The sequence below is a fragment of the Melanotaenia boesemani genome, chromosome 14 (genome assembly GCF_017639745.1).
Source record: "Melanotaenia boesemani isolate fMelBoe1 chromosome 14, fMelBoe1.pri, whole genome shotgun sequence".
In the NCBI taxonomy this organism is placed as follows: domain Eukaryota; kingdom Metazoa; phylum Chordata; class Actinopteri; order Atheriniformes; family Melanotaeniidae; genus Melanotaenia; species Melanotaenia boesemani.
Window position 1 is genome coordinate 13124847 of NC_055695.1, and position 27198 is coordinate 13152044.

The following is a 27198-nucleotide window of genomic DNA, read 5'->3' on the forward strand; positions in this document are numbered from 1 at the left end:
CAGTGAACTAGTACTGGATGCACCAAAAACAGACAGAAGGAGAAGAAAGATAGTAGCTGAGATCGATAAATCTTCTATTTTCTGAAGTGTGAAAATATTCAGCTACAAAAAATGTTGGATTGAAAATACAAATCATTTGAACTTTATGTTTTACAAGCATCAGTCAATCTCGGGACTCATTTTCTGGCTAATGTTGAATTGATTTGGAATTTATCTTTGTTTGATAGAAATTTGTTGATGTTTTGTGTGGTTGTGGGTGTGTTTAAGATGGTTCTCCATTCAGCTGGTGGGTGGGAGGTCCAGATCCAAGTCAGATCCAGACATACAGCAGTGGAGCTCTATCTGGCAGCCGGCAGTGTGCATGCGGTCTGCAGGACAACTGTCTGGACTCAAGTTACTACTGCAACTGTGATGCTGACTATGATCAATGGTACTTTACACTGTATGTATGTATGCATCAGTTGTGTTCATAAGTTACACTGATCAATTGGTTATCATAAAAACAACAATGCATTGTCTTGTTTGCAGCTTTAAAAATGTTCTGTTGTTAATTGTCCTAAGACCGTAATCCTGCTACTGTATACTGCTTCATCCATAAAAGCATTTCTTTCTATTATTCCTAATTAAATTAAATACATAGAATAAATACTTTCTCCTGCTGTCAGAATCTCTTCGAATTCACATGTGCCATATGCAGCATTATTTTAAGATTTATTTTTATTAATTTTGTATCAAATAAACAGGCTGCTGGAATATAATAGAACAAAGTGTGTATGAGGGTAATCATTGTAGCTGCATTTGTTTAGAAACAACACAAAATATCATTTTTGCTAGCTGTGGGAACATCCACCATTAAACCTCTGAGAACAAATTGCCATAGCTGACACACAGTTAGCCTTCTTAATACAGTTTTATCCACCTTTTCAATTTAGTTTCAGTTTAGTAGAGCACAAACTTTTCAGTGTCTCTTCACTGCCTCTTTTTCTAATTTTTGTAATCACTCTCCTCACCTTTTTTTTACCTTCTCTTTTTTTCTTTACCTCCTCCTCCTCTTTCTCTTTCACCTTGTACCTCAGGACCAATGACTCTGGCTTGCTGACCCATAAGGGCAGCCTCCCAGTAAGGTCTCTTGTTCTGGGTGACATCCAGCAGCCAGGGTCAGAGGCAGCCTACAGGGTGGGGCCCCTCCGTTGTCATGGTGACAGTAAGTCCAGTTTAGGTGGTTGCTTCTCAGCACAATACTGAGGATGCACACTGAAGATTTTTAATGGGATATAATTAATATGATATAATATAAATTTTATCCAACCATACAATGAATAAAAGTAATCCTTGTATCCAATCTTCCTCCTGCTATTTAACTTTTTAATGAAAAATTAGACAGCAGCTAATTATGTTAGATAATTAGCAGACCCACATAAAAATATGATTGCCAAGTATAGAATATATAAATAATTATTATATATATATTTATTGTAATTGCTTATGATGCCAGCCTTAAGACAAATGAGTAAATAAATCAATACCATAAGATAAATCAGCATAGATGAGAGCATTGCTTGAGTTGTAGCTTTGTTTTTAGCTCATTAGGTGAACAGTTGGTTCATTTGTTTCTTACATGGTTTTCATTATGCAGCCATTATAATGAATTTTCTTTAATGAACTTTTTTTCCCCCCAGAGCAATTAATTCTGTGTCTGGGTAAAAAAAAAAAAAAAAAAAAAAAAAAAAACTAAAAAAGGGAAAAAATGTTTTTACAAGTCTCAGAAGTATTTCTGTCTTGCAGAGAACTACTGGAATGCTGCATTTTTTGACAAGGAGACATCCTACCTTCACTTTCCCACCTTTCACGGAGATCTGAATGCAGACATCTCTTTTCTGTTTAAAACAACATTTTCATCTGGAGTCTTCCTTGAAAATCTGGGCATCAATGACTTTATACGGATAGAACTCAGTTGTAAGTAAAACCAACAATTTCTTACTTCAATATTACTGAAATTTGTTCTTATTTTTTCTTATAATGCTTCATAATTGGGAGGCTGCATTAGGGTTATGGTTTGTTTTGTGTATTAGTGAGCATAGCTGCAGAGTGACATGCAGTTTGTTTCATTGTTGCTCTGGTAAATGTAGAGTTTCTTGCCTTATCCACACAGAGATGAAACTATTTCATTTTTAAATAAAAATTTTATCAATGTAGTATTAATGCCAGGCCTGTAAGTAGCACTGCAACGTTGCCACAGGAATGCACAAAAAATTTGTGAAGAAGACATGGCTCATGCACAGATGCAATAGTCAAAGATGCAGAAGAAGAGGGAGGTTTGTGCTAGTGCTTTCACACAGACACAGTTTGGTTCTCTATTATAACCTATGATGTCCCAAAAATAATCAATAGGCTATATTCAGATGGCGGAATGAATTTTATAGGACCTTGGGATGTTAACACCAGCTTATATAAATAGCCAACCAAAATTTTAATCAGTTGCCAGGCAACATAACAATGCAGCTGGAAAGATGGAGTTGTAACAGCCCAGCGCCACATTTCTCCAAGTCTTTCTTCTGTTGTATTAGTCCTTTACTTTCTGAAGCTTATAGATTATTTGGTCTGGTGTTTTTTTTGTTTGTTTGTTTGTTTGGGTTTTTTTTTTTTTTTTTTTTTTTTACTGTTTTTTTTTTTTTTTACTGCAATGTACCACTTGTATAAATGTTGACAGTCAGTTGACACTCTGAAAAATTTTACATTAAGAAATATTAATTTTGCATACATTGATACAATGCCTCTTGTCACCTTCTGTTGTAAACATTTTATTTTAGCTCTATCCATCAATCTTCTATATCCAATTCAGAATTGCAGGAGGGCTGGAGCCTTTTCCACCTGCTGTCAGGTATAAGGCAATGTACTCTAGACAGATTACCAGTCCATCACAGGGCCAGCACAGAGAAACAAACAACCAGTCACCTTCACACTCACTCCTCGGGTGAATTTAGGGACACCAATTGACCTAACATGTGTGTCTTTGAACTATGAGAGGAAATCAAAGTGCCTGAGAACCCACACACAAACTTTTGTTATATTCACAGTTCAGACTGCAGAGGTGAAGATATTCCTGGCCCATCCAGATCACCATTATAACAGCAAATTCTAACGTAACAGACATTAAGAAGGAAAGGAGAGAGATATTATATGGACTCAATGTCCAAAAGTCATAAAGATTTTGCATGTAGAAAAGGATTTGCATGGTTGTAAAGAAGATTTGTATTTGTGGAAAATAACAGAAGTTCTTTTGCAAACCTCCTGTCCACAGATGCAAAGTACAAAACTGCAAGAAAGAGTCTCAAGTTGTGGTTGTGAATTTTGTCCCTGTCTTTTTAAATCTATCTGATTGGATGGTGACTAATCAAACTGTTCAATCAGAAAGTAAACATGAAGAAACTCTTTGTTTCTGGTCATAAAGAACATTTCTCATAATGTTCCTGCCTTTTATCTGTGAGGGAAAAATTATGTCTGTGACTCTTGCTTTGTGTTCTCTGGACTTACTGTTGCTGTGTGCGCCTCTTTTGTGTGTTGTTTGTGTATGGCTGTGTGTCCGTGTGATCGGCTGTGCAAACTGACTTTAAATCTGCCATGGCAATCACAATAAAACTGTGAACCTAAAATAAAGTGGTTTTGAGAGAGAAATTTCTTTTGTTAAGTTTGAATGTGATTCACTGTCATTCCACTCCACTCACACAGAGAAGTGTCCAAGATTAATTAACAGGACGGTCTGCCCTGTGTAGTCTGGATATAATTTGTTTAGTACTTTTATAAAAGTCTGCTTAGGAAAATATTATCCTATTATCAATAAATTTACAGTTCATGGTATTATCAGACCAATTTGGAACCTTTTGATTTACATATGGTCATACAGTATTTGTTTAGGGACTTGAATGAAAATCCAGCAAATCCAACAAATCCAGCAAAGACAGAACAGGAGCTGAGAGTTACATTCAGACTTTTAGTTTATCCATCTATCACTAATGCCTAATTTCAAATACTCTCCATGGAAGGGTGGCTCTCAAACAGACATTGTTAAGTAAGAGAAACTGGAGGAAAATGCTGAAGTATGCCAAATTACACAAGACCTATATAGAAAATCTGAGGCAGAACCTCTTACGGAGCTTTTCTCTAGATCCCAGACTTCAGCATTATTGAAGAAGTGTTAGACTTGACAGAATGGAACAAAAGACAGCCAATCTCAGAGCTTGAAGCGCTTTATCCTTCAATAAGTTTGGAGAACTACTTATTTCTAAATAAATTACCTGACTTTTAAAATAAAATTACATGAAAGCTTGCCTATGTTTTTAATACAGTAAGAAAAATTAAATTTTGACACTCAGAAAAATCAATGAATGAATCAGACTTTTTGGATGTATTTTCAGAGATATTTCAGTTTTTCAAGTATCAGAATGATTATTATTATTATGATGCACATATGTAAGTCAAGCTGGGTATTTAGCTTCTCAGTATGCATATGCATTCTTCAATGATGAAGAATGTACATGTTTCTCAAACTATACATGTGAACAAAGTTTTTGTGTGTTTTTGTTAACATATAACATCACCTTTTGTCAGCTTCTACAGAGGTCATCTTCTCTTTTGATGTTGGAAATGGACCTCTGGAGGTACGAGTTGAAACAAGCCTCCTGCTGAACGACAACCGGTGGCACAGCGTGAGAGCTGAACGTAACGTAAAGGAGGCATCGCTACGTGTTGATCATTTCCCTGCTGCCACACAGGAAGCTCCTGCTGATGGACACATTCATTTACAGTTAAACAGCCAATTATTCATAGGTGAGAAGCAGAAGTTTGAATGTTTCCATATGCCTGTTTAATTTTGACCACATAAAAACAACTGAAAATGAGAACATGCTGATAAAAATGCAGTGTTATACTTTAGTTTAAATAGAGTAACAGTATTATTTATAAAGAAAAAGAATTATGATGTTGAAGAATTAACCCAGTGAGCACTTCAGAGCTAGGAGAAACTGCTCACATGTTTGTATCCTGTCATCACATACAAAACACATAGCAAGAATGGACATTTTTTTAAGCAAAAACACCAGATAGCCATTGGAAGATAAAAGATTAAAATTCAGACTCAACATACTTTTAATTTTAGAATTGCAATTTCTGGACGCTGTCATATGTCATAAGGTAGCACGTTGGGATACAATATAATGTAACAATAATCAATCTGTTTCTAGCCCACAAAAGTCCCAGTAGGGCAGGTAGTGGAGTTCAGGAAGCAGCCACAAGCAGATACATACTTTATATTTCATAACAACAATCCTCAGAGCTCTTAATAACCCTGCTTGTCTGAGATGCTTAGAAAATGAGGAAAGTGTTAGATAGTCCTGATGATACTGGCTGCATTGACTTAGACATAAAAATTTGCTATGCTGAGGATCGAGCAAGTCTTTGCCTTCTTAAAACTGAACAATACTCCTTTGGATATAATGTAAAGGGTGGTCTGATCAAATGGATAATGCACCAACTGCATATCTAGACCTTTAACTTTAAAGTATAACTACACCCCCTACTTTTTGTGTAACTTTTTTTGCTATCTACAATCATTTCTAATAATAAGGAGAAAACTGTAAATTGGTTTAGTTTATTTGCAACCACATTTTGTGCTCTGTTGAATATCAACAGATATTCAATAACTCAGTGCAGAAAGAGGGTGGTAGATTTTCACAAGTCAGGAAAGTCTCTTTGAAGTCATTTCTTAACTGAAGAGTCCAAGATCAGTTCAAACAATTCACCATATGTACATACAAGCTTCTTATATCCACTTAACCCCAAGTCTCATAAAAGACCTAAGCTGTTCCCCTTAGCTGACTGGAAATAGGTCAGGATTGTACAGAACAACTTATAATCCACTATGGTGCAGGCATGCCATGTAACTGAAAACCACTGGAGCAACTGAGCTTCAGGCAAGTGAGTTTTACATCTTTATTCATTTAGGAGCTGACATCCAAAAGAGAGGTATTTGCTTCAAAACCAATCACATTTGAGTTCAACTAAATTTTGCAGGTAAATTTTTAGGTCAGATAAGAAAGAAAATTGTGTTGCGTGGTCTTGAGGTCAGAGGTATGTGGAGAAGTAAAGATGAATCATGCTCTGGGGCTGTGGATGGAATGAAGGAACATGGGAAATTTCTTAAAATTCTTCAACATAGCCTCAAGCAACCAGCAAAGGGAGTTAAAACCTGAATACAGTTAAGTCCTCCAACAAGACCTTGACCCTAAACACACATCAAAGGTAGTTGTGGAATGGATGAAGGAGACTAACATTTAGCTTTTAGGTGCCCTTCCCACAGTCACAACCTCAGTCTTATCTATAAGATTGAGGAGGACTCTGCTTAAAAAATGGTGTGGTCATTTATCCACCCAGAAATCTGCAGGAACTTTATTTCAGAAGTTAATACTGACATTTTCCATGTGTACTTGAAATTTTCCCATTTATTTATGCTGTAGAATTTACATTTTTATAGCCAGTTTGGAGGAATTTCACTTGCATCTCTGACAAACTTTATCACTGTTATCCATTCCTCCCAAATTCTTCACTTTCTTAACCTCATAGTTATTTATCTCCCACATATGTGGCTTAACTACATTTGAGGAGATGAGAATTCATCTTGTGTTATGAGGCTTTTTCTATCTGCATTTATTAAGGGCATTTGTCTATTTGTAAACAGCCAGAATGAAGAATTGAATGCCTGGATGTGTAAAACTGAAAATCGTCCCTGAAAGGCTTTAAAAATTTGATTAGAAGTTGTTTTTTATCATATTTTCCTGACTAGTGTTTACAGACAATATGAGAGGATATTTAAAAGATAATATGATTGTAAGAATTATGAAGAAAACTGCTTTGTGAGAGAGTGTTTATACATTTGATAAGGACTTAATCCACAACAGAGCATCACTCTTTTGGATTATCTGCTCTGTTTCTGTAGAATTAATGTTCATCCATAGAATTAGTAGCCAGCTCTCTAAAGTCATACAGAGGTAAGAATCGCCAAACCAGGGTAAAAAAAAAAAAAAAGAAAAAAAGAAGAAGAAGACATTCACATTCAGTTATGCAACATTTCTTGTGGTGGAGGACTTAATTAGATATTGTAATGCTTGGCTTAATAACCTGCAATACTGCTTTCAGTTTATATGATACAATTCTTTTACCGGTTCAATGAGATTTATTACTGTGGAGTAAATTGCATTTGTATAGACATTAAAAAATGCCCATGTTTAAACTGTAGTTATTCTAGCTAGTCATGATAAAAAGTTGGTCCATTTTTTTAGTATATGTGTCTCAGAAAACAGATGTGTGTGTTCATGTATGCCATCTGATCATACTGTATATGGTATGCAGGAGTGAAAGTAATGAATACATAAACATAGTGTTGTGTGTTAAGGGTGATAACAGGATCCAAGGGCGGATACAGAGCTGAGTATGAGTGAAAAAGGTTTATTGTAATTCACTGGCAGGGAAACATTCCAGAAATGAGCAGAGGAATGACGATTATGTGAAAGGCAGGCAGGCAGGCAGGTCTCGGTTCCTGAGACGAGCAATACAAACAACAATTAGACAAAGCGTCATTTATCACAGAAATAAACATAATATAAACATCAATTTGCAGAGCACAAGTATTTGTAGTGAATGGAACTGAACAGGGGTGAAACAAAGTGATACAGAATACACAAACAACATGACAAAAGTCAGTAACAAGAGCTAAATGAAAGCTAGAATACCAATATTTTTATGAATATTTGCACTGTTTACTATGAGGCTAACAACTATTTACAAGTCGCATCCGGTAGAGATCTCATCTCTTCTCCTGGCACAATTCCACACGGCTTTGCAACAGGTTTTATTTTTATTGTAGCTTCTCCACACCAGGCACAATTCCTTTTAAGATTCTGTTGCACCTTGAAATTGAGCTGCAGTCCATGTTGTTTCACATCCCTTGCTGCCTGTTTCTCTTCATAAATTCTACTTGAAGATCCTCTGCCCACTGCTGTCAAAACTTTGAGCTATTTGTGTGCCAGTGCACTCCTTCAAGATGATGTGGACATATACTCCTGCAAGGTCCAGTATGTTGTAAAATGCAGCAATGGGACATGTCTGTGTACTAACCTTTATAGATTACTATCACCTAATTTGAACCAGAACATCGGTAAACTAAAAGTAAGCGGCACAAAATCTGTGTGGTCAAAATGACCATCACTAGTCAAAATTGGTAACGATATTATTTTTTTTCCTTTACACACTAAATATCAAATCTAGTATACATTAAAATTCACATAGTTTAAGGAAAAGTCAGAAACCAGAAAAGCTTTATGATTTTATTTGCTAAATATTCAATGTACAAATTTCAAAACAGTCAAAATGATCTCCTTGGTTGCCCTAGTGTTAATTAAATCCAAGTTTATACATTTCTTCACAGTTTGTGCATAACATTCACATTCCTGCAGGGAAGTTTCACTGCAACTTATCTAATTTTTCTAGCTGAATAGAAACATAAAACTCAGGGCTATTTTTGTCAAGAATCACAAGAGCAGAACAGAGGGAGTTGGCCTCTGTTTGTTTTGAACAAACAGTCAGCATATTTGCTTCCAGAGAGCAAGATCTGATGGAAGACAATAAGATTTTGAATGGATAAATTTTGTTACACAGTGTCCATTACCATCTTTTCATTTATTTTTAAAAAGTTATGTTTAATTGTATATTTTTATTTTCTGTTTAATTCTTTAGGTGAGTTTGGAATGGAACATTTTCATAATGTTAAATTTACATTTATTTTTTGCATTTAAGCAATAAATTAATGATATATATTTTTCCTTTTTTCTTGGCAAAAATCTTTAAACTCTTTCTATCCTCACTATTATGTTAATTAAATTCTTTATACTTGTCAGGCATGTAAAACCAGAAGTCTTATTTTCATAATCAGTAACTGAAATTATTTTTTCTGCATGTTAGTGTGGTTCCAAGTGTACAATGCACCTGTGGAAGAAAGAACAGAGCAGTGAATTTACTGAGTGCTTCCAAACCAGAGGGTGTTTCAATGAGTGGTATAGGTATTCATAATGTGACACTTAGGATAAAATAAAAAGTTAAAAACTGTCCATGTATTGTCAAATTTAAACCTACAGTACCTGCTTCTGGCTGCTGAGTTGAAGTGCTGTAATAGCAAGCTGAAAAAGGTTTTCCCCATTTGCTTAGGGTTTGTCCTCAGGCTCCACTATGACTGGCACAGCAATGATCTGTTATATTATTGGCTAAGACTGATAATATTCATCGTGGCTTTCTCCTGTTGACCCACTGAAAACCTTCTGCTTTGCTGCTGTTGTTGCATGTCATTGGTCAGAGGTTTCATCTCCTTGGAAGGCTTTTTTTTTTTTTTTTTTTTTTTTTTTAAAACCTGTCCTGTCCAGCCTCCTAACATAAAGTGCCATATTTTGCTTGACAGATTTGCTCTACCAAGGAAGACATGTTATATACATGGCTGCCCTTGTTATTTTTATTATTTTTATTGTAATCTTATTTTCTTTAGTCTGTATATGTCAGTGCCGAACCTGACATGGGGATAGAGGAAGAGGGGGAAAAAAAGGAGAAAAGGACAGGATTAAAATGTGGAAATAACAGTTGTCTAGGCTGCCTTAAACACACCACAAAAAAAAAAAAAAATAAATAAATAAATAAATAAACTACCACAGTACTACATGATACATAAAGGAAAATAGGATAATGATATGAAAAAAGTACAGTAGTCATCAAACGTACCTGCAGAAAAATGTACCAACACACAAACATCAGCAACATCTAGTCAGAAGCGAGCACATTTGTGAGCATGCACGTGTGAACGTGTCATAACTCAGGTGATTGGACTCAGCAATAATCCCAGGGATAGGCATAAGGATTTTTATTGTACAAAGTGAATAATGTGAGATATGCAATCCGGTCTCTCTCTCTCGGTCAGTAGTCTGCGGACACACGAGAACAGGAGTTAGGAGGCAGGAAGATTGGGATGATGTTACTGAACGAATGGAAGAGGTCAGGTACCAGCTGTTGAAAGTCCAGCGTCTAACTTTATGAGAATTCCGGGGACCGGGTAGGAGGGACCAGAAGGGAGACCGCAGGAGTGTGGTAGAGAACTGCAGAACAGAGAATACATTAGTGAAGGAGCCACAGACAGAGAGCTGGGGTACCGTGTTTGGTAGACAGCGGGTGGTGCTTCCGTATTTCTCCATTGGGCCAAAAGGGGTTAAGTCCGTCATCCAATATCCAAATCCTGATAACAAATCCAGAGGTCAGAGAGCCAAGATCCAATAAATATAAAGCAGAGTACCAGACAGGGTGCAGGCAGAGACAAGAATCCAGGTCCAAAAGAGAAACGGTCAATGGCAGACAGGCAGAAGAATAATGCTGGATACATGCAGGGATGAATCAAGACGATCTGGCAGAGGGAAAATGTCACACACACAGGTATATAAAGAGCACAGTGCAGGTGGAGCACATCAATAATCAGAGAGAGTGGAAGGAGGGTGCGTTCAGGGCAGCTGGGAAATCCGAACCCCATAAGAAGGACCATGACAGAAAGTGCGTGTGTGGCCATGCAACAAGGAAGAAATGTGTGCTTGCAAGGGGGCCGTGATCACGCCGCACCCCGAAGCATCAGCGGGGGACAGGGGGAGCCCAAGGCCCCAAAGGCCCAGCAGGTCCACAGAGCACCAAGCCCAGGATGGCCAAAGCAGACCGGCACGATGGGGCAGGGGCACTGGGCAGCACAACCGCCTTTACTGCCCCACCCGAGAGGCTAGCAGAAGGCTAGCCTTAGACCCGACCCTCTCCACATACACACACTCACACAACCACATACGTTCTCCCTGAGGTCTCACCAGCCCCCTGATGCGGCACCAAGGGCAGCCCCCAGGGCAAACGGCGCCCAGCAGAACCCCTCACAGGACTCTAGCCAGGCACCGAACCTCCACCCCCCGCAGCCCCAAGCGCGTCCTAGTACACGAGGGCGTAGGAGGACCCCTGCCCCCCCGCCTGAGTTGTGTGTGCATGAGTGTGGGCTATTTATAATGCAATTAAAAACTGGAAGGAGCCATGACATGGTGGTGGGTCCCACTGCTGCCAGGCAGCAGGACCCCCTCAGGGCTCCTTCAGTGTGTGTGTTATGTGTGTAGTGCAATACTGTTAAAGTGGTAGTGTCTAGCGTGTAAATAAAATCAGGGGGAGGCTATTGTTATTCTTTCTTTCTAAACTACACTGGGATTTAATCCCTTCTTTAAAGTCACAAATTCCCTACATTTTAGCTTTTTCTCTCTGATTCTTCAGTAACTAGTTGAAAATTAAATTTTCATCTTTTTTACTTATACTTTTTCTTTCTCCACAAGATTTTTCGAGGATGCTCAATTAAATTTCTCAGCATAAACGCAGGATCTTAATGTGTGTTGTCTACTTTTTTGTAAATCTCACTGAAAAAAGGAAACAAAAGTCACACAGAAGTTAATTTTGTGGGATGAAAAGCTGCTCTGAGTGAACAATTGAAGTCTTTCCAAACTAACTGTGTGGGTAATGTCCTGCCAACTCCAATCTGTGAAAACAACAACAGTGATCCATGGACAAAAATGAGATATTTTTAGCTTGGAACTACACCCTGTGTTAGAGTGCTATAGTAGAATAATGATTGTTAGGTAAAATGAGAAATGATAATATAAAAACGTCCTAAGGATGTTTGGACAACATATTTATATCAGTGCTTCAAAAAAATGTGCCACATTATAATCAGTCAGTTTCCTTCTATAGTTACTTGTGTCCATTAGGAGGATTTATTTGGTGTCAGCCAAATCTAGCAACTCTTACTATGACATACAAAAAATAAATAAACAAAAGTTTATCGCATAGTATGTATTTTTTTTTTTGTTGTTAACAGGAGGCACTGCATCGAGACAAAAAGGATTTTTGGGCTGCATCCGCTCACTGCAGCTGAATGGCATTACCCTGGACCTGGAGGAGAGGGCAAAGATCACCCCCGGAGTCCAGCCTGGCTGCCCGGGCCACTGTAGCAGTTATGGCACACTCTGCCAGAACCAGGGGCAATGTGTGGAAAAAACAAAAGGTTTCTCCTGTGACTGCAGCCAGTCTGCCTACACTGGAACATTCTGCCATAAAGGTACAAAAAACAGCACAATGAAGACTTTCTGCTAGTTAATACACAGCTGCAAAGCCAAACTGCATTAACTGATTATCCTTGCCCTTACATGTATAATCCATTGCTGATGAATCCCAAATTTGAACGATTTAGAAAAATAATAGAAGTTTCTAAATTTTTGGCTAAAGATATCATTTCAGATTTTTAGTTTTACACTTAGTAATTCTAGAGCCACCTGCTACCAGACAAAAAAAAAAGACAGATCATAAACCATAGTAAGCAGTCTAATAAGCTGTAATTTGTACAATCCTGTAGGATGTAATTTATGGAATTAAGACCAAAAACAAAACATTGGATAGTTTTATGATATTCCCATACCACAAAAGGAACCTAAATCTATTCACAGTAACATTTTAGAAGTAAAATATAATATTTTAAAAGTTATTGAGATTATTTATGCCTATATGCTTTCCTTTATAGAAATTATTCCTTAGATGTGTATATCCTCCTATTTTCTTCATCACTCTCTTAATAAGTATTATCCAGCTTATTTTTGACACAGAAAGTGACATTATTTCTCTCATATCAGTTTAACGTAACAGTTTATTTTAACAGAAGCCTACTCTACTACATTTTATTGCAATTAATTCAGAATGCTCGGCCTGTAAATGCTATCAAGTGGCTGTCCAAAAAAATATTTGTGTTTTCATTTTGGTATGGTAGTCACAGGCAGTGAAATAAACTAAACTTTCAAAGGAAAAACACCAAAGTCACGCCCACTGTAACATCACAAATTCTATTTGTTGGTTGCAGCATATATGAATGAATTAACTGATTTCCTTTCAAGATTAAACCATAGTTTGCAAAGCTGAAATGGCAAGTTAATGTAATGTTCCTTCTTTGTTATTGCTTCATTAAGCTTTTGCTCTCACATAGAACACAGATTTTAATGTGTTAATGTTGCAACTTTGCCATTTGAAATCTTTGGTAGTTTGCATATTTACATTTATTATGATGATGATGATGATGATGATGATTATTATTATTATTATTATTATTATTATTATTCTGTGTTACGCTGAGCCTGAAGCCAGGGTTTTCCATGTCTTTTTAAAATTTAATCATCACGATAGTAAAGGTGAAAACATTGCATTCTGTGGAAGACACTAATAAATGAATGGATGCATGCATACACTGCACATTTCACCAGTAAAGTTGAGCAACTTAGATTTTCTGTTCAGATGAGGAGCATCACAGCCAGTTGCCAGACATTAGTCCTACTCTTACTATCTGTACAGCCTACTGTCTCCATGGCTCAGATTCTCAAGACCTGTCTTGAGAGGATTGTAATGAATCCATTCCCTGCAGTCAAAATTAGGAGCTATCTGTAAGGACTCCTATTGCCTGTTGTGACTCTGTGTTTCTTATGAGATCCATCCAGAAAAATATCAAACATAAACATGATGTTAGATTAAAACACTTAAGTGTTGTATTTAACATCACTTTAAACACTTATTATGATTGTTAAAGATTTAAAAAAAAAAAAAAAAAAACTAAAAAACAAACAAAAAAAAAACCAAAACCTAAAAAGACAAAAATCAACAGTGATAAAGGCTGTAAGGTTGGTCATTGTCATATTAAATGTAATTCTTTACTTTTTGCTTTTGTAGACAGTTTCGTTTAAATTTTTATCCATCAATATTTCCAGGATGCTCAACAAAACACCCAAACAACTCCTCATCAACGAGGACAATTTCCCAGCACTCAACATCAGCAAATAAGTTTGGTCCAAGCTACCAGTTAGTTTGTTTGTATTAAAGCACTGCAGAATCAAGGGGTTGCAGATCAGATGAAACGAGTTAAAACCTAAAGCGGTGCCTTCTTTTTAATTAAAGTTTGCTCTACAATCACTAATATAATTCACATGAAACTTTTTGTTCTTAGTTAGCAGGAATTAACTTTTCTTTTCCTTACACTGATTGTTACTACATTTACAATCATAATATACACAACATTACCCCTATGATGATGACAACACAAGGACCAGGGTTTCCGTTGCCCAGACAAGGGTCAAGGGGGCCCCCCTCTGGAGCCAGGCCTGGAGGTGGGGCACGGAGGCGAGCACTTGATGGCCGGGCCTTTGCCCATGGGGCCCAGTCGGGCTCAGCCCGAAAGGGTGGCATGGGCCTCCCCTCCAGTGGGCTCACCACCTGCAGGAGGGGCCATAGGGGTCATGTGCAGTATGAGCTGAGAGACTGCCAGAGGCGGGGACCCTGGCGGTCTGATCCTCGGCTGCAAAAGCTAGCTCTAGGGATGTGGAATGTCATCTCTCTGGCGGGGGAAGAAGCCTGAGCTGGTGCACGACTCACCTCGACGCATGTCTTGGGCTCTTGAACCACTGTCCTTGAGAGGGGCTGGACCCTCCTGATGAGATGCGCCGAGCAGGTGTGGGCATGCTCATTGCCCCCTGACTTGGCGCCTGTACGTTGGGCTTTACCCCGGTGGATGAAAGGGTAGCCTCCCTCCACCTTCAGGTGGAGGGGTGGGTCCTGACTGTTGTTTGTGCTTATGCACCAAGCAGCAGTTCAGAGTACCCACCCTCTTTGGAGTCCTTTGAGGGGGTGTTGGAGAGCACTCCTTCTGGGGATTCCCTCATTCTGCTGGGGGACTTCAATGCTCACGTGGGCAATGACAGTGAGACTTGGAGGGGCATGACTGGGAGGAATAGCCCCCCTGATCTGAATCTGATTGGTGTTTTGTTGCTGGACTTCTGTGCTCATCATGGACTGTCCATAATGAACACCTTGTTCAGGCATAAGGGTGCCCACATGTGTAATTGGCACCAGGACACTCTAGGCCGCAGTTTGATGATCGACTTTGTAAGGCAAGGCAAGGCAGTTTATTTGTATAGCACATTTCATGTACAGGACAATTCAAAGTGCTTTACATAAAACAAAGATATTACAGATATTTAGAATAGTAAAAGGCATCAACACATAATCAACACATAATCACAATAAAATAATAAATTACATTAAAATGATTAAAAGCAAGATAAGTTAAAAAAAAAAAAAAAAAAAAAAAAAAAAAAAAGTTACCGTGTAGATTTCATGCATAGGCACATGAAAAAAGAAATGTTTTTAACCTGGATTTAAAAATGTCTACATTTGGGGAAAGTTTAATCTCCACTGGCAGTTTGTTCCATTTGTTTGCAGCATAACAGCTAAATGCTGCTTCTCCATGTTTAGTCTGGACTCTGGCCTGGACTAGTTGACCAGAGTCTTTGGACCTAAGAGCTCTGCTAGGTTTATATTCTCTGAACATATCACAGATGTATTCTGGGCCTAAACCATTCTGGGATTTGTAAACAAGCAGTAGCATGTAGTCTTATTGTTGGACTTGCTGCCGCATGTTCTGGACACTCGGCTGAAGAGAGGGGCAGAGCTGTCAGCTGATCACCACCTGGTGGTATAAGTTAACTCAGATGGTGGGGGAGGATGCCGGTCAGGCCTGGCAGACCCAAGCGTGTTGTGAGGGTCTACTGGGAACGTCTGGCGGAGTTCCCTGTTAGAAAGAGTTTCAACTCCCATCTCCAGCAGAGCTTCAACCATGTCCCGGGTGAGGCGAGGAACATTGAGTCCGAGTGGGCTGTGTTCCGTGCCCCTATTGTCGAGGCGGCCAGCCACAGCTGTGGCCGTAAGGTCGTCGGTGGCTGTCGTGGCGGTAACCCACGAACTTGTTGTTGGACACCGGCAGTAAGGGATGCCGTCAAGCTGAAGAAGGAGTCCTATCAGGCCTTTTTGGCCTGTAAGACTCTAGAGGCAGCTGATGGGTATCAGCGGGCTAAGCGGAGCGCAGCTTCGGTGGTCAATAAGGCAAAAACTCAGGCATGGGAAGAGTTTGGATAGGCCATGGAGAATGTCTTCGGGACGGTTTCGAGATGATTCTGGTCCACCATCCAGCAGCTCAGGAGGAAAAGCAGTGCTCCATCAACAATGTGTACAGTGGGGATGGGGGGCTGTTGACCTCGACTCGGGATGTTGTGAGGCGGTAGAGGGAATACTTCGAAGACCTTCTCAATCCCACCAACACTTCTTCCGGTGAGGAAGCAGAGTCTGGGGTAGCTGGTGCTGGCTCTCCCACCTCTGAGAGGGAGAGGGAAGTCTGGGTTTCCCTGCTTAGGCAGCTGCCCCCGCAACCCGACTCCGGATAAGCGACAGAAAATGGATGGATGGATATACACAACATATAATAACATTTATTACTCCAGTAAGTGAACATTGTAAAGATGAGATATACATCTTTATTTTCTTCATTAAGTGTTTCTTAGAAATATGAAATATAAAAATGAATCAAGTCATCCAAAACACTAGTTACTGCCCTGAGCCCAAAACTTTAGCTTTGTAATTGTTTCAAAACAGACTAACCCCAAGACAAAATTCTTATATAATTCTAATGAAAGAATAAATCTGCAGTAAGATTGTTTAATTGTGTTATACTGTGGCTGATGTAAAGTTAATAAGAAAATTGTCAATAGCACATGGTGTTATAATTCAAGGAGGCATCACAAATGCCAAATCTAGATGGATTTGTACCAATATAGCTTTGTATATTTCAAAGCCACGACTCAGTAAAATCCATAAAACTCAGTTATTATTAAAGTGAGTGTGTCCCAAAAATGACCTTTCAAAAATAAAAACTGAAAGACATAGACAGCTGATTTTTTTTTTTTTTTTTCAGCAAGACTGCTGGTGGATTGCTTCACACCAATCTATATTAGCTTGGAAGTATAGTATATTTTTGAAAAATATGCTAAATCATATTATAAATTGCTTAATTAAAATGCTATCAAAGTGGATACAAATATTATTTTAATATTTAATGTATTTAATTTAATTTCATCCAGTTGCTTGCCAAGATTAAGTGTTGATAGTTTGATGCAAACTATTGTGGACATTATTACCACTTGTGGCTATATTTTTGAAGAAAGCCTTTCAGCCCCACCTCTGACAAGCCTTTTGACTTTATATTTCTCAGAGGTTTCAGCCAGCTTTGAATCAACAACTTCTATCACCTACATCCTCAAGGAGCCACATGAGCTGAGCAGAAATACAAGCACCCTGCCTTCATCCATCTTCTCAGATGTCACACTAAGAGGAGAAAACATCTCTCTGAGCTTCAGGATCATTAAAAGTCCTGCCCTGCTGCTCTACGTCAGTTTTTTCTACAGAGAATACCTGATCCTGCTTATCAACAAAGATGGTAAGAGCTAGACAAGATTTTCTTTATTAATTGCAAATGCTGCAACCTATTTCACCTAATTGTTCCTACAGGCTATCGTGCGTATGTTTCATGCATCCAATCTAACACTATCAGCCTCAAAGAGCATTTTGATAATTTTGCATTAAACATGTTTTGTTTTCCCTTCTGGCTAGAACTATTTTTTGTTTACTTTTTATTTATTATTTTATTTAAATTTTGCTTTCTGACATCTCTGGACGGTGTTGTAATATTTTAGATAATGTAGGAAACTGTAGTCCTAGCATCCTAGCATCACCCCTTGCATTTCCATTTTCCAGTTACCAAATGAAGCATTTATATTTTCTAATGACTAAAGAAAGTAGGCATATTGAAGGTTTTGAAGAGCTGAGCAAGTGATAATCATGCATCTGCTCTTTTGACACGGTATCCAGGAAAATCGCAATGAGAGGCTTCTGTCAAAGCTACAAAGCTTTCTCGTGTGGCTTAACATTTGTTTGTGTCTTCCAGCAGTTTCCTCCTGTAGCAAGGCAAAAATGCTTACAGAATTTCATCATTTCTTTGAGCTGCAGTGTCAGGGTTACCACAATAGATAGCACTCTTCTTCCATTTCATCATGCCCTTTTGCAATACCTACAAAATATAACATTCTTAGCATTCTACTGGGAAAGTATATATATTTCTGACTTTTTGGGCATGTTCAGGCCTCAAGTATTTTATTGGAGGCAAAAAGTAAGGCAAGGAAAGTTGGTTTTATAGCACATTTCATACATAAAAGCAATTCAATGTGATTTACATAAAATAACATAAGAAGAAATACTAACTTAAACAATTAAAATCATATTAAGACATAATTACAATGTTGGCAAAAATCATAATAAAATAATTTAAAATCAAATAAAAGAACTAAATTAAAATTATTTTAAGCAAACAGTCAAGATATGTTAAAGGTTAATGTACAGATTTCATGCATAGGTGCATGAGAAAATACATATTTTTAACATGCATTTAAAATTTTCTACATTTGGTGGAAATTTAATCTTCACTGGCAGTTTGACCCACTTGTTTGCAACTCTACAGCTTCTACATATTTAGTCTGGACTCTGATCCTAACGACCTGGGCTGAGTCCTTGGATCTAAGAGTCCTGCTAGGTTTATACTCTGTGAACAAATGACTGATGTATTCTGGGCCCTAAATGGTTCTGTGATTTGTAAACTACCAGTAATAATAATCACAAACACTACAAACACAAAAGGCCTTTGCACTATCTGATACTTGTGCCTAACTAGCAGAAGTATATATATATATATATATATATATATTAAAAGTTAAAAACATTAATGACTGTAATTTCATTTTCCCATTAGTCTTTTTAATGAATGGAAATTTGTTATTAACCTTGTGACTCCATATTTGAATGACTGCATTGTTGTTTTCGGTTTCTAAAGATGAGCTAGAACTGAGGTACAAATTGCACAGCAGTAGAGATGTCGAGGTGTTAACCAGCACTGTCATGGACTTGGCTGATGGCAGTCTGCACACAGTAACCATCCATCGAAATACAGATGCTGTGTCTGTGCAGGTAAAAACACACTGATCTCACACACTGTCACATGGGTCATGACTGTTTTTAGATGTAGGCACAGTAACCTATCAATGCTTACTGGAAGGGTTCAAAATTCTGTTACTTAAATACCAATTGTTTGCTGCATTGTTTTAAATAATATAAAAATAAACAAAAGACACTACTGGCCATTCTGCTTAAACACTTGCTCAGTGAGGGCTGCAGGCAGACTATGGGCAAGGAATTATTGTAGACCTATGATGCCATATCTTTTACTGAAACTACCAGCTGTTCCTTATTGTGACCCTGAGGTCTAATCTCTTGCTGCAAATGAATATGAATGTGCATATAGCTATTTTACCTGCTGTTATATCATTGCTGAGCACAAAACAGTATACTATGTGCATTCATGTGTCTATAACATAATGTTAAAATAGTACTGCAAATATTAATAAAATATGTCTACTGAGAGCTCTACATCTTAGTGTAGCAGTTGCAGGTATTTATACTACCAGAAAAACTTCTATAAGTCTTAACGGAAATTCTTTCACAACTACTACCACTACTGAAACAAGCATTTATCTTGCTTTTCTTACTACAGTTAGCATTGCTGATAATAAGCTGTCAACTAAGCTGAAGTTGGAATGACAGATCATGGAGTTCCGATTTAGCTAGTATTAACAAGAAAGGCTTACAATTTTTATTCCAGGCCTGAGGATTAAACCTCATGTCAAGCTCTACAATTGAGTAACACTTTAGCTATGATGGAGTTTCATGTACAAATCTTTTAAATACTCAAAATTAAGCATTCTGTCCTTGACTGCTTGCCGTTGCATCTCTGTTTCTTTATGTATATATAATTTTTAGATTGACCAAAATGCTGTAGAGGAATTCAACTTGACATCCATTGTGGAATTCAAGAGCATCAAATCACTCATTCTGGGCAGAGTTCAGGGTAAGTGAAGTTCTCTTTGAGCAGATTCTAGCACTTTTCAATAGACTCATTAGATTAACAGCACTGAAGTGTTTGGCTTTATTCTGTTCATCATTCTGGGAAGACCAGAAAGCTGCATCATGACAAATGTGATGCTTTTTAAAATAACCCAACATCCATATTCCAAAAGTTTGAAAACAGGATTTTCCTGTAGTTTACTAAAAATCCAAAGTGAAAACAAAATAAGATTTTATGAAAGAAGGAGCCAACCAGCTTAGATGCTGATAGCTGTTAAATGGTATTGGTATTGGGGTGGCATAGCTCAGTGAGTAAAGTGGTCGTCTTGCAGCCTGAGGGTTGCCAGTTCAATCCCGTAGAGTTCCAGAATGTGTGTGTGAATGTGATGTAAACTGCTTTGGGTGTCATTCCAGGTACAGTAAAGCACAGTATAAATACAGACCATTTACCATTTATGTGAATATAAGAGTAATAATAGTTGGCTACATATTTTTGTAAATGCTATTTTTTTTATTCTTTTTTTTTACCTATGAATGAATTGAGGAAAATAGTTGTGTTTTTTTCTTAGTAAATTTTTCAGTTCAGTTGTTGTATGTGTCTGAGTGGAGTCTCAGATACATACAACTTCAGAAAAGGTCCATCATTTTGTATGCTAATGAGAATAAACTCTTATTCTACAGTAATTTAGCAGATGCTTTTCTCCAAAGCAACTTCCATCTGAAGAGTGATAGGCAGAAGCATTAAGGGACTTGCCTAAGGACCTTCCAGGTGTTAATATTCGTCCCCTGTCGAATTAAAACTCAGGTATTTTGCTGGGAGAAGGATGCCCTGCCAACTGAGCTATCCAGCCACCACACTAAACAGAACAAATTACTTAGAAGATTGGAGTAAGCACCCTTTAATTTGGCATAACATCTAATAAGTCTCAGCTACTGTAGATGGGGTCAAAGTAAAGGAAAAAGTCAAACAGTAATGTTTAAGCACTTTCTACAAGATACTTATTTTTTCAGCATCATTTCTGCCTACTTGTGTTACACTTATATATATATATATATATACATACATATATATATTTGAACTACTAGACTTTTTTTATTTTGCCAATGGGTCATGTTAGCATGCAGCACAGCTGCTATTCCTGCTGATCCAAAGGACTTACATAGTCATACCAGCATTAAAGAGGCAGCACAATAGTTGATGTCTCACTCTTCATATGCCCTGTCATCCATCAGCCCATGTAACGGATATGTTCAATATAAGGCTAGTGTTGCCACTGTTCATCTTTATCTGCATGCCCAAACAGAAATCCTTCATTTTTATTTTTTCATCTGAATATGATCTGTCCATTCCAGAGTTTCATTTTTTTTCTTGTTTATATTGTGGTTTATGCTTAATTTAATTTTTTTTAAATGTATCACAGATTTGCAGAAATGAGGGACAGTATGTTCATATTGTACATACAAATAATCTACCATTACAGCTGCTATTCTAATATTTTTTTTTCTTCACTGTGCATGCATCATGAGATATATAAATCAAAGGCAAAATATTTCCTGAAGCTCAGCACTCACATTCACTTTCAAGTTAAAGCCTGATCAAGTATGCAGCCTATAAAGCATCCTCTTCAGCCAAGCTGCAGTGGCATATTTATGTGTTGAAAAGATGCCTCTCTTCCTGGTAATAATTTAGATGATAAGCAATGGTATAGTGTGTAATCGAACTGCTTTGCATAAATAATTGTGGTTTACTGAAACAATTATACAGTTCCTTAAGATTTAATTCTGTCACAAGTAGTTAGATTTTAATCACACTGACCATTAGTTAGACTCTCTGTGAGGTTGTTAAGGAGGTATTGATGTATCTTGATCAGGAGATGTGGAAAAAATTGGCTTTCAGGCAAGAACATCTCTGGACGCTGACTTGAATAATAAAAAAAGTTTATTACAAAAGTTTAGACATCAAAACTGATTTCTGCAGCAAAATCTGGAGGTCCCAAACCCAGAACGAAGACCTAAAGACCTGATGTGTCGTTCTGTCTTATATAGGGTTTAAACAAAGAAAATTCCTCAGTCCTGTGTCCTCCAATCATAGAGTTTGCCTATAGGATGCTTATTTGCATAGAATGCATGTTCTTGTGTCAATCCAGTCTGTAGGACAGAGAACCTTATATGGTAAAAACTTGAGTGTGTACCATACAAATGCTATGCTTAGATACCTCAGTATGCAAACACAAAAGTGTCATTTTAAGTAGTAGCAGATATATTGCTTGTAATTTATTGTCCCCCGATACATATTAGTTTTTGTACTGTGTGTTACGGCCACTGCTTATTGCAGGCAGCTGCGCCTCGTTTGCCGTTTGTTTGCCTGATTCGGAGCTCTGTCGGGAGTGGCTGGAACCGACTCACCTCAGTTTCCTCCCCTCTGATTGGCTACTCGATGGACCAATCAGGCCGCAGCTTAGGAGAAGCCAATGGTGAAAATGCTGCAGCAGAAGCCAGTCAAGAGGGGGAAGCTGAAAATGGCTCAGGCCGCTTTCCCCTCACTTTGTGCACTGGGTGTGTGCGTGCATGTGTGTTTGTGGAAACACCCACACAAAGCACAGCGAACACCCAGTTAGCCCTACTACCAAAACTTCTGTCATAATCCGGACAAGACCACCTGCACTAACCAGCCTTGCCCAGAAACCACAAACACACACGCACGTACATACCCAGTGCACCAAGTGAGGGGAAAGCCGCTTGTGCCAATCCAGCCTCCCCTCCTGACTGGCTTCGGCTGCAGCCTCAGCCTTTAACAAGCTGCAGCCTGACTGGTCCATAGTGAAGCCAATCAGAGGGGCGGGGACGGAGGTATGCCGGCTCCAGCCACTCCAGACAGAGCCTCCAGAACTGGCAATCAGCGGCAGAATGAGCCACAGCTGCCAGCAATAAATGGTAGCCGTAACACTGTGTCAGTGTGAGAGTTTAACATGGGTCCTAAGTAATTTGATGTTTATATTCCTCTAACAACACTGACGTAATGTCTCTTTAATGTTAATGTTTACTCTGTATATATAGTACTGTTTAATATGTAAATAATAAAATTGTTTGAACATATCACATTATTCAGAGGTTTATGTGTGTCTGTTCATTTTGTGTTTTCTTGATGTGTTCAGAGTCTGATGGATTGGATGCAGAGCTGGCTGGGCTGACTTCTCTAGGGCTCACTGGCTGCCTGTCAGGTGTTCGATTTAACTCCATCTGCCCTCTGAAAGCAGCTCTGCTCAATGCTGACAGCCATATTATTGTCACTGGCCCACTAGTACGATCAAGCTGTGCTTTCTCCTCTTTAGTTGATCCCTACGCAGCAGAAACAACTCACTCCATATCAGGTACACAAGGAGCACACTTAGCCACTACATTTCATTCTATCCTTTCTTATAGATCATTGGGTAAGCATCCCACATCTTCCGAGTGTAGGATTTTATCTAGTGTGCTTTTTAATTTTGTTTTATGGCTGATCATTAGATTTTTTATTGGCTCATTAAGAACTCTCCTCTGTAGTGTGACTGATGTTAAACAGCTGAGATTAGTGAGACAAATGTTGAGAAGCCCTTTAGGACTCTGAGGAGGCTTTTAAGAAAATCAATGTGCACTGACTAAAGGTTCTCATACTAACTCTACTTTTGTCCCCCAAATCTTCTACCTCCTCTCTCTCTATATTTTTCTTTCTCATGCAACTTTCTTTTCTCTTGTTCGCCCTCTCTCATTCATTCTCTACATTATTTTTCCTTTTTTTTATCTTTTGCAGACCAGCCTGACTTAGTAGATCCAGGTCAGCCTTTAGTCAATGCCATCAGTAATGACTCAGCTCTGATTGCAGGTAATGCTACAGCATCTATGTAAGCAGGAATAATCAGAGTATTAAATGTTAAACTTCTCCATGATCTTAGCTAGTTGTGTTGGCATGACTTGTCCATGCATGGTAGCCCAAGCAGACTTGGCACATTTTGTCTGTACTTCTCTCTGTCTTTGTCATGCACATGCCAATTCGAAAAGGTTAATTAGAAACCCAATACAATGTCAGGAATATACCTGAGGAATTTTTAATTGAATTAATATTTTAACTAATCCTGCGCACCAATTATGTCCATAATTTAATTCCAGAGCCAGGCTTTATATGAGCTATGTTGTGTGTGCTGAATGTCACGATTTCCATTTCATTGCCCATGTCAATAAATTTAATATGCATGCCGGCTGCAACTGTGAGCATGTTTTTCATGATGTAACTGTCAAAGAAATTTTTTCTCAGCTAAACTAACTAACCATTTAAGTATTTGCTGGCCATCATGTTGATCTTATATGAGTAACAGTATCTATTTTGACAATGGCAATATTTCAAAGAATATTAAAATTATAGCATACCTGTTATATTAATGATCAGTGATTATTGTTCTTTCCAGCAATCTCATGTAAACTATGTCAAATTAGAATTGGACAATCTTCACATTTTTGCTTTATGATTCATGCAGCATGAAGTAAGTTACAAAACTATGTAATTATTACCATAACCCAAAGCAAAGTTTAAGTTGTGGTCAGTGGTGTGAAAACACAGAAGCAGGCAGGCAGTTCAGCAATGCACATGCCACGCACATCATATAAAGCCTGTCAGAGTGCTGGCACATCATCATGTTTACATCTTTGTTTTCTGTGCATGTGCAATAAATACAATAATTATTGCTACAGGTGTTGCAGTTTCTCATGTTTACTCATTGGCATGACAGAGAACCAAACAAACAAACAAAAAACATATAAACATTTTCTTTTCAATTCCAGGCATGATCGCCGTGGTGATTTTTGTCACCGTGACTGTATTGGTGTTTATGGCCAGATTCATCTGCAGCAGGAAAGAGACATATCGTAATCAAGAAGTCAAAGCAACAGAGCCTGAAGACACTCGTGAATTCCCTTTTAGCAGCCAGGCAAATTCCCCAAGTGTTCCCAGTGAAAGCCAAGGGGAGTTCTTCATTTAGCAGGAGCCCGTCTGGACAGAATGCAACGAACTTGCCAACCAGTGCTTTACAGGATGCCACAGATGATTTTTTTTCTTCTTGTTCTTTTTCCCCACAAGACATTTTGTACTTTGCCAGATGTGTTTTACACCAGCAAGCTTTATTGGAAGTTGGCAATACTGTCATTTTATGATGTAAATATTTAAAATGTACAGTGAGTTGTGATTTGTGTGTTTATGAATATTTCCTGTGCCATTTTTAAATGTTACAAATAAGTTATTAGAGAGAACAATGAGGAACAGATGTAATTATTAAAAATCAATCTTACGTTATTTCTTAGAAGCACTTTTAAGTGAGAAATATGAAAATTTGTAACTTTTAAAATCTGAGATGTCAGAGCTATAAATGTACAGGAAGAAGAACTTCAGTATCTAGAGAATTGATATGTGATGTTGTGAGGTTCACACAAAAGAGCTCAGACAATGGATGGTCCCAGACTCAGATAAAATTAATTTGTTTTTGCCAAATCCAAAAGAATCTAACACTGTATATGTGATGACTAAATTAAAATAATTTTAAAACTTCAAGGCTTCACGTTGTCACTGAGTTAATCAAAAACCCCCTTAGTACATCATTGGGGTATTCGGATAGAAAACAAACTTTACAGTAAGACTAAAAAAGTTATCTATGGAAGAATTAAATATGGTGGTTATATTCAGAATCTATTAACGAGACTAAATGCTTCCATCTGTATGTCTTATTCACAGCATAAAGTAATTTCTCAGTCACCAATGAGATAGTTACTGGAGCTGTAGACCTCAGTTAACATGTTAAATGTTAATTTCATTATAGTAAAATCAAAGAAAGACTGAACAATTACAGCTTTGTGGAAGTGTTCCCAATCGAAAACCTAATCTCATAAAAAAAAAAAAAAAAAAACAGCATAGTTTGCAAACTTTTAGCTGGTAAAACTACAAGATTCCTGGAACAATTTAATTTGGAAAGACAAGATCAAAAGTGGAGAAGTTTGGCTGGAGAAAGCTTAATACAACATATTGGCAATAAAAACCTCACATTTATTATGCATGGCGGTAGAAAGGTGATGATTAGGGTTTGTTTTGCAGCCACAGACAGAACCTGTGTACCTTGCAGTCTTTTAATGGGCCACGGATTCCTGAACATGTATTCTAGAGGTGAAAGTGAGTCCATCTGTCCAACAGCTGAAGCTTGGTCAATATTGGGTCATGCAATAGCAAATTTATCCTCAGCTTAAAGATGCATTACATAACTTTTTTACCCTAAAAGTCTGTGTTCTGGACTTGTCTGATGGCACAATGACATCTGTTTTGTGCATTCAGAAGGTTGGGAAACTGCACTATGCAACCTTTTCATCCAGGACACTGTGACGTAGCACCTGAGTTTTGCTTTATGCACAGTCACATGCTAGCAAAGAATATAAACACACCAGCCATTTTGAACGCTCACTGTGGCTGACTCAGCAAGAAGACATTTGTGGAGGTATAAAGGAAAAGCGAGTGGAAAGAGCAAGACATAATACAAGAATCAAGACTGTCTCTTGTTGGCGGGAAAGAGCTCATAGTACAGGTAGGATGCAAGATGGATGCTAAATTACCCGTGTCTCCTATTGACGCATCTACTGACGCAAGAAAAAAGAATTACCAGTTACATGTAGAACTCCACCCTTCTTATATGTTTTAAAATTCACTTAGTCCAGAGAAACAAAAAGTTTTTCAGTCTTTATACGCGCATGTATCTGTTGCAAAGGTAAATCTTTTAATAATTTTAACCTCTAGCTAAAACTGCTAAAATGGGAAGATTTCGTATTATTTTGGGGAATTTGGGCTCATTGTCAAAATGCTTCCTATTCATAATTAAAATGAAAAGCCATCAAAACTGTTTTCCCAGGGCTTCCATTTCTGAGCTATTCCAAGTTTTAGTTGCATTCATAAATGCAACTAAAGAAATGGGAAAATGTGGATCTTTGTGTCAGGTTGCTGGCAATAAAGTAACTAATTATATAAATTAAAATTGGCTCGTACAAAGTTACCCATGATGTGCACTATTGCTTATAAAGTGCTTTTGTGTGCTTGCGTGACTTCAATAAAAAAAATAAAATAAAATAAAAATAAATAAATAAATAAAAATCTCCCTTTAAAATTTGACCAGGTCTGGCTTGAAAATGAATGAAAAAGCAGCCACTGACCAAAGAAAATCTTTA

General features: G+C 37.9%; 1 protein-coding gene across 4 annotated transcripts in view; it reads left to right on the forward strand.

Annotated features, from left to right (window-relative positions):
- LOC121652818 (contactin-associated protein-like 4) overlaps window positions 1-25508 on the forward strand; it is a 127067-nt gene extending 101559 nt beyond the window's left edge. For 2 of the 4 annotated variants that reach the window (XM_042005863.1, XM_042005865.1), the window contains 11 exons: window positions 268-430; window positions 1077-1204; window positions 1786-1956; window positions 4609-4827; window positions 11975-12214; window positions 17231-17455; window positions 18902-19035; window positions 19885-19972; window positions 23124-23339; window positions 23759-23830; window positions 24784-25508. In XM_042005863.1, the coding sequence (XP_041861797.1) occupies window positions 268-430; window positions 1077-1204; window positions 1786-1956; window positions 4609-4827; window positions 11975-12214; window positions 17231-17455; window positions 18902-19035; window positions 19885-19972; window positions 23124-23339; window positions 23759-23830; window positions 24784-24980 (1853 nt within the window). In that variant the 3' untranslated portion in view covers window positions 24981-25508. Of the gene's footprint in view, window positions 1-267; window positions 431-1076; window positions 1205-1785; window positions 1957-4608; window positions 4828-11974; window positions 12215-17230; window positions 17456-18901; window positions 19036-19726; window positions 19763-19884; window positions 19973-23123; window positions 23340-23758; window positions 23831-24410; window positions 24486-24783 lie in introns of those variants that run through there. The other 2 variants (XM_042005864.1, XM_042005866.1) reach the window with 2 other exon arrangements.
- The last annotated feature ends 1690 nt before the right edge of the window (window positions 25509-27198 follow it).